Source organism: Lathamus discolor, chromosome 9 (genome assembly GCF_037157495.1).
Source record: "Lathamus discolor isolate bLatDis1 chromosome 9, bLatDis1.hap1, whole genome shotgun sequence".
Taxonomy (NCBI): domain Eukaryota; kingdom Metazoa; phylum Chordata; class Aves; order Psittaciformes; family Psittacidae; genus Lathamus; species Lathamus discolor.
In genome coordinates this window covers 12,473,039-12,481,101 of record NC_088892.1, presented here as the reverse complement: position 1 = coordinate 12,481,101, position 8,063 = coordinate 12,473,039, and the positions used below count along the sequence as shown (strand labels likewise).

General features: G+C 52.2%; 1 protein-coding gene across 1 annotated transcript; it reads right to left on the bottom strand.

Annotated features, from left to right (window-relative positions):
* Window positions 1–1,127: 1,127 nt before the first annotated feature.
* On the bottom strand, window positions 1,128–7,585 carry HMGB3 (high mobility group box 3). Its single transcript, XM_065689550.1, is given in 6 exon segments — window positions 1,128–2,623; window positions 3,183–3,357; window positions 3,870–4,009; window positions 4,504–4,660; window positions 7,438–7,471; window positions 7,474–7,585. Coding segments are annotated over 6 exon segments (762 nt in total). The 3' UTR covers window positions 1,128–2,479.
* Between the last annotated feature and the right edge of the window lie 478 nt (window positions 7,586–8,063).

The following is an 8,063-nucleotide window of genomic DNA, read 5'->3' as shown; positions in this document are numbered from 1 at the left end:
GATCTACACTAATTCCCATATGTGGCTAACGGGAGATTTTGCCAACTAGACAAAAGAAACAGTATTAGAGCTCCTGAAACAATGCCATCACTTTTCTTTGCTCCACTACTTCCCCACCAATGTTCCACGTGCTGGAATCTCCAGTTGTCTTCTCCTGCATAGCTGAAGACATGCTGAAAGGCAAACACAAAGGTACCTATTTCTCTTTTCCAGACACCAATTTGACGCTTTTAAAATGCAACTTCCCATAAAATGGGGGCTAATTTCACACTTGGGTTTTTTTGTGCATAGTGCCGTAATTAAGCAATTATAGAAGTATTTCTAAATGATCCAACTGCAACTTAACCTTAAAAGAGTTGCTACATGTTGCTGTTTTATAAAGTTTATTAGCTCACTCCATCCAATACCACGTTTTGCTTGGTTTTGCTTTCAGGTTCTAGTCCCTCTCAACTCTTTTGCCAAAATACTACAGTTGTTGAGAAGTCACAGGAAGCCAGATGTGTTACCCAATAGGCAACAGAGCTGTTTTATCCATATTAGAAGTAGTCACTGCCTGTGAGCCTGGCCCTCATTAATCTGCAGTTAAGCTCAAAGGAAGCAGCAGCAGCAGCAGCCCATACTCACAGTTTACACTAATGAGTTACCCTGTCCTCTTCAGTCAGCTGCACACGGCAGTCCGCAACTCTGACCTGCTATTAACGCGAGTATCCTCACACCCCATCTCCTTCCTGCTGCCAACCAAACATCAACTGCTAACTACAGCCAGCATGAGGGTAGTGAGTGGGTGCTGTAGTTTTCCCAGTTCCTGCAGTTTCCATGCTAAGGGAAATGAGGTTAGTCACCACCTGAAGACCAGGTACTATTCCCTTCCACAGGCTGCAAAACATCCCCAGCTTGGATTTGAAAGATAGCAATGACACAGCCAGCTGGTCATCCGAGAGGAGAGAGACCTGCACCACTCCCCCAACCCTCCTCATAGCACCCAGCTCCTATTAAAACTTGCATGGTTAGAGAAAGGACACAGACTAAGTACCTGCGCCACACTCCTGCTTCAGCAGGGAGTTAGACTAGGCGCCTGGCTCCTGCCAAGAATCAAGATGCTAGAAAAAACCACAAGTCTGAAACAGTTTAACACAGGACAAAAAAGGCACATTTTAATATGTACAGCAATGCATTTGGGCTATAAATTTACCCAACACAACTGGAAAAAAAATCCAAACTATGCTTTTATACTTATTCCATGGTGTCAGCCTCATTCCTAGCCACCTACCTTTCTCTGCATCTCTGAATGCTGCTATATACACACACAAACAAACAATTAAGTCATGAATGTTCATTTAGGCTCCCAAGTTCAAGTAATAAAGTTCAAACTTGCATAGCATCTTATGCCACTCAGCCATAAACAGTTACGATTGCATATTAGCTGGAGCAGCCATCTCTTTCAATTCAGCCAGTTTTGGCTGGCCACCATTTATTTTATTTTATTTAAATCCTTGAGTCAGAATGTTTCCTAAGTCACCAGCCCTGAGGGATGCCACAGACTTCAAAATGAACCTCTTGCTGTCATCAAGATCCTTTAAAACCAGAAATTTAGAGTGTTGTCAAGAACAGTTTTAAAAATGTAATACTGTTTATTTTGCTTCAAAAACATTTCAGCATTCTAAACATACAAAAAAAAAACAGAACGTTGCAAATTCGTTTAAGTACAGAGTGTTTTTGAACTTCAGTTGCTGCACTGGCTCTTCAGTTGACGATGAAGAGATGTCTACAGTTTCAGTTTAAAAACTACCGCACTTAACTAAAAAAATCCATACACTTCTCATGCCAGCTGAACCCCCTTTCCACAACTAAGAATGGCAGCAGAATGCTATTTCACTATATACAGAAAGACAACTTTAAGCTAAATGGACGCCCACTGTAGTGTAAATAGATCTACCCTCACAGTGCATGCTTTGGGCCATGGCACCCTGGGGAACGTACAACCTTTCCAAGTAATCACTGCTCCTCTAAGGCATCATAACTCTAAGCATGTACCACAAGAATCTGTCTAGTTTTTACAAACTATAGATATGTACAGTTTATAACCCAGGATTTTCTAGCCAATAACCATATAGTAACACCACCTTACAAATTAAAAAATGCTTGAAACATTTTTAAATGCTTTGTTACACCAACAGCAAAGTGCACAGAGTTAGGAGAACACTAGAGCGCCTTTTCATTTTAAAAATGTTTGGAAATATGTACAACTTTGATACAGTTTCAGGGTGCTCGCTACACCCATGGCCACTTCATGTAAACCAGTTACAATTTTCTAGAGCACTTTTAGAAACTACAACGCGATCGGAATCCAAATTTTTTTTGTTTTTTTTTTTAATTAAGCCTAATAAGGGCAAAAGACACCATCTCAAATAAGAGGTGCTTCATTTATGGTGTTTCCCCTACTCTATGGTATTCACATGGAGACAAGTATTGTACAGTTTTATTCATCATCATCATCTTCATCCTCCTCTTCTTCATCCTCCTCCTCCTCTTCGTCTTCTTCCTCTACCTTTTTCCGAGCAGCTTTGGTTGCTGCTCCCTTTGCGCCATCAAACTTTCCTTTAGACTTGTAGTCTGCAACATCCTGCAAAGTCAAGGGGACGTCTTAATTTGCTCTAAGCAGCAAACACATACAGCATTTGTACAGCAGTGGGTGTTAACGTAAAGGGACTGGCCTTCCACAGCTGCACCTCCAAAAGGGGCAACACCCAGCGTTATGGTACACAGGTATGCAGACACCTAAGCATCCTCAGCTGCCTCCAGATGATGGATACCTTGAACCCTGCGTTCATGGTTATTGCCTTGAGGAGGAGAAGAGAACTCAGCCTCTCTTAAAGTTTCCAGCTAATGGGACAAAACGCCTTTAACAGCACAACACACCCTGTGCTGGAGCAACGCAGCAGCCACTGCTGGGCATCACTGGGGGAAAGCTCTCCATCCATGCTGGAATTCGCCCTTGGCTCTCTAACCTACTCCATCCCAAAGTACACAGTGCTCAGCTGCATAGCACACAGCACGATGAGAACAGGTCTGTAAGATGGAGATGCTCACTGTGCTGGGGCCACCTTAGCTGGGTATACATTACACAGACACATCAACACAAGAGCCAGCATGGAAGAGGCACAAGTGAAAACGAGCCTTACCTTCTCGTACTTCTCCTTCAGTTTAGCTGCCTTATTGTTATAAGGCTGCTTTTCCCCATCACTGAGGTTGTTCCACATTTCACCCAGTTTCTTTGCTACATCTCCAATGGATATGCCGGGGTTTGTGGACTTGATCTTGGGGCGGAATTCTGAACAGAAGAGGAAGAAGCCAGACCTTGGAGAGAAGCACCAAGAGGACAGTCAGCACCACAGCAGCCTGCCTGGGGAACATCCCCTCCTCTCTCCCTCACCCACAACATTCACACAGGAAGAATTTCTTACTTTTACCTAAAAGGCCAAAACATAAATCCAAATCTGTTTTTATTTTACTGAGGCCCAGACCTTCAGCCTTCACCCAATGCTGCTTTCAATCAGATGTTACCTATCCTCCCCACCCAATTTCATCTTAGATACACAAGTCTCACTGTGGCCCACTCATTTCCATGTCTTCCATTACTACGAATTTAAGGGTATTAAGTACTGACAAGTCCTGTCAGTGCTCCACATGCTCAAGATTACAAACCACCTAGAAGATCTGCAAGACAGCATCAGTAAGCTGTGACGATTACCAATACTGCTAAACCAACAGCATACCCCCATCTACTTCCTTTATGGAAACCTATCAGCTCTGCTACACGGTGCGGAAACAAACCACAACATTTGTGAATTTAACACAAAGTCACTTACGGTGGTCGTTTCGGGGCATTGGGGTCCTTCTTCTTCTTGCCACCCTTAGCTGGTCCATAGTCCTTCATTTCTCTATCGTATCGTACCTTATCAGCCTTTGCCATTTCATCAAATTTAGCCTTCTCCTTGCTTGACATGGTCTAAAAAAACAACAAAACAAGACACCGAACTTGTGATTACTCAACAGCTGGCAAACTTTAAGTAAACAAGCCAACACATACTGACTCAATAGGGGAGTTTCAGAGCTTGTTTGTTTTCTAACTGGACCACCTTGGGGACGAAGGTCCTGTACCAGGGACCGCAGCCACCACTGGCATGCTCGTGAGAGGGAAACAACAGGAATGGGACAAGCACAGCCAGAGTCCTCTGTAAGGACACAGGCCTGGATGGAGCTGGCAGCTGAGGGGCACTGCCTGGGAACAGGAAAAAAGGCCAGGCTGTATAACGGAAGCACCTCAACAGGCACATACACTGGGCTGAAGCTTTCATGATCATGACAACAGTCAGCAGCACCCAATCAATGGCTGGGACACATTGCCAAGAACAGCACTAGCTCCCTTCACGTTCAGACCCACGCACATTATTCTAGCAGAAACAGCAAGTTAGCCCTTCAGGAAGTCACAAATTGAGGTACCTTCCACCTCTCTGAGCACTTCTTGGAAAACTCTGCAAAGTTGACTGGAACCTCTGGGTTCTTTTTCTTATGTTCCTCACGGCACGTCTGCACAAAGAAGGCATAGGCAGACATCTTGCCCTTGGGCTTCTTCGGATCACCTTTAGCCATCTTGACTCTGTAGGAAAGAGAGGAAAAAGGGGAAAGAAATAAGTGAGCGCATGTACGGACAAATGTGTATATACATACATAGTGTGCATATGTTTATACACATACACATGCCACCGCCCCCTGAAGCGACACCCCATCAGCAGCACATCCCTTTTTCCCCCCCAAAATACTTCGTACCATCCCCAACAGAAAGACTTCAGTTATTCTTCCCTTGACACTTAGGTTGCAGACTTGAGCCAAGCAAAACTGGTCACTGATTTCAGTTTTACATTGATATGCATTTACATCATGTCCTAAGACTGGAGACAGGCTACTAAATACACATACTTCTGCCCATTAAGAGTTGTATATGAACTAATATAAAATATTTTAGTTGGCTACCACACTGGGGCTCAAGTGGTGTGCACAGCACCAGGCTGGGACTTGTCCCTTTAGTAACCGGAGTTCACATGTTCGCAGCTGCCGGCCAGGTAGAAAAGCAGTACAGGCTATTCCTCCCATAAAACTGAAATAACATTCTATATGTAAGGTGGTGTGGAAATAAAAGCTGGTTTTAAACACAACAGGGCCCGTGGAGCTCAGGGAGGCGAGCAGCGCTCACTGTTGCTCCACCAAGTGACACATGTTCGGAGGCATAGTGGTCAGTGCAAAGATGCGATTAGCAAGTCACCAAGAGGATCATGCTAACTTTTGGGCTGTATTCCTTTCCCTTTCCGCCGTATTATTCTTTTTTTCCTCTAAAAAAAATTAAAAAGCCACAATAAAGAAATTAAAAAAACCCCATCCCGCAGTAATATTTCCTATTTACTGCCTCCCAGGCGTTTGAAAATTTAATTTTTATTAGCACAACGTTAATATTTAATTGTGCCCGTTCACCCTCCGTGCGCGGCTGAAGTGCCTTTAAGCCTCCCGCTCCCACCTCGGCCGCTCCCCGACCCGTCGGGGCTCCCGCTGCCGCCCTACAGCGCTCCGCGGGCGGACAGGAAACCCGCGTACGCTGGGACCAGGCGGCGAGACCGGAGCGCGGCCGGGACCGGGGCCGAAGTTGGGGGCGAGCGGCCCGCCGCGGCCGGCCCGGCCTCCGCTCCGCTCCTCTCCCGCCATCTTCTCCCCCCCACTCCCCCAAGGTCACCGCGGCCGCCGGGCTCCGCGGCGCGGGGAGCGGGCACCTGCGGCGGGGCCGGCGGGCGGAGGGGGCAGCTGCGGCTCCGCCAGACGCCAATAATTCATCTTCCATTTTGTGAAATGCCTCCTGATGAAAGAAAGTGCCCCTGAAATGCGCCGCGGCGGCGGGCGGGGGGCGCCGGGGGGCCCGGCGGCGGGCGGGGGCGCGGAGCGCCGGCCCGGCCCCGGGCGGCCGGGGCGAGCGGCAGCGAGAGCGGCGGCCGCGCTCCGCGCCCAGGGCCGGCCCCGCTCGCTAAGATGGCTTCTCCCGGCGCCGCCGCCGCGCCGCCGAACAAAGCCGCGCTCCCCCTCCGCCGCGCTCGGCCCCCCGCGCCCGCCACCCCCGGCCGCCAGCCCCGCCAAAACGCCGCCCCCGCCGCGAAGGGGCTCTGCGCTCGGCCCCCCATCGGGCGGCGGGGGGCGGCGGGGCCGGGGCGCGGACGGGAGGCTCCCCCCCACCCCCCCCCGGCCCCTGCCTAGCGCAGCGCTCTCTAACAAAGGCTCCCGTGCAGCCATTATCGCCGCCGCTACGCTCCTCCGCGCCGCCAGAAAAAGAGTGCGGAGAGCCCCGGGGCGGCCCCCCGGAGCCCGGTCGAGGGCAAGGGGAGGTGGGGAGAGAGAAGCCGGGGCGAAAGCGAAAGGTTTGGACCCCCGGCGGGGCGCCGGGAAGGAGATTTTCCCCGCCGCGACCCCCCTCCCCATCCCTATGCCGCTTACACGTCTTTCTTCCCTTCGCCGGGGCTCTCCAGCGCCAGCCATATTAATGCCCACAGTACGGGCGGCGCGGCGCGGGGAAGAAGCGATGCGGGGCTCCGCCGCGGGCGCAGCCCTGCCGAAGACACCTTCCCGAGCAGGGGAAGAGCGGCGGAGGCAGAGGCGAAGGGATCGGGGGCGGTTGGAGGCGGCGGCGGCGAGAAAAAAACTGCTTCGCCGGGACCGACGGGCGCAGCGCGCAGGGTTTATCCCTGTCAGATGCTAAAGCGACAGCCATATTAATGCAGAATAAACAGCGGGCACGGCATTGCGCACGGCCAACAACTTTCCCACCGCCGCCAGCCCCACCGAGCCCACCCGGGGAACAGGGGCAAATAAAAGCCGAGGGCGCCGCGCGTTTTGCCGTGCGACATTAGGAGGCGGCAGAGAAAAATCCCTGCCCATGCGGGGGAGAAGAGGAGTTAGTCCCGGTGTAGTTGCTGCACCAGCCATATTACTCTCGGCGGCACGGGAGCCCGGCGCAAAGAAACGGGGCTGCACCGGGGACAGGTAGCCCCTCCGCACCGGGGTGGGGGGCTCCCGGCGGAGCAGGAGAGGAGAAAAGGGGGTAAACAGTGCGCCTCGCCCGCTGCCCACCGCCCCGCCAGCTGCGCGCAGCATCTGCCCCGGCACCGGCGATCTCCGTGCTAGAGGGGAAGAAAGTTTTGGGTGATTTCCTCCCCCCCCGTTTTTTTAACTAAAAAAAAAAATATATATTTAAAAAAAAAGGGAAGAAAAGAACGGAAAACAAAAAAAAATACACCGGTATCAAGCACGGGCTGAAGCGGGGTCGGGCAGGACGAGGGGCGCAGGGCGGGGCGGGCAGCGGCAGCCGCCCCCCGGAAAGTTGCGGCGGGGCTCACGTACCTGTATTGTTCGCGGCAGTGTGGACAGGAGCTGAGCGCAGGGCACGGCGCGGGGCTCGGCGCGGCTCAGCCTCGCGTTGGCTGCCTACGAGAGCGGCCTGATTGGCTGCAGGGCTCTGCCGTTTAAAACAACCTCCTCGCCCCCTCATTGGCTCGGCGCCTCATGAATATTAAGCACGACCGCGCTGCGGTTGGACGGCGTGGGTGATGTCATTCATTCAAAAGTGTAGCGCCCGCCGGGGGAAAGGGGAGGTTTGGCCGCGCGAGCTTTTGGGGGTGTTTAAAGGGGAGGGGGGGGAAGCTCGTGCCGGCCCGCGCAACTTCGCGCGTTGCCCCGCGCCTCGGGTGGCGGGAACGCTGCGGCCCCTTCCCGCGAAACCGCCATGTGGCTGCGGGCGCTCGGCGGGCAGCCAGCCGGTTGCCCCATTCGCCGCTGAGCGCACCGGCGTTGCGAGCAGGGTCGCTGCGGGGTGTGCGGTGCCCAGGGACCCCTCCCTCCCTGAAGGACTGCGCTGGGTCTGGCAGCCCCGCGCACTGCCCGCGTTGGTGCCGTGTTGGAGAGAAGACCCACCGGCAGCCGCGCAAAAGGGACGAAGGGCAGCGAAGGCAGCATCTCGGGGGAGGGTG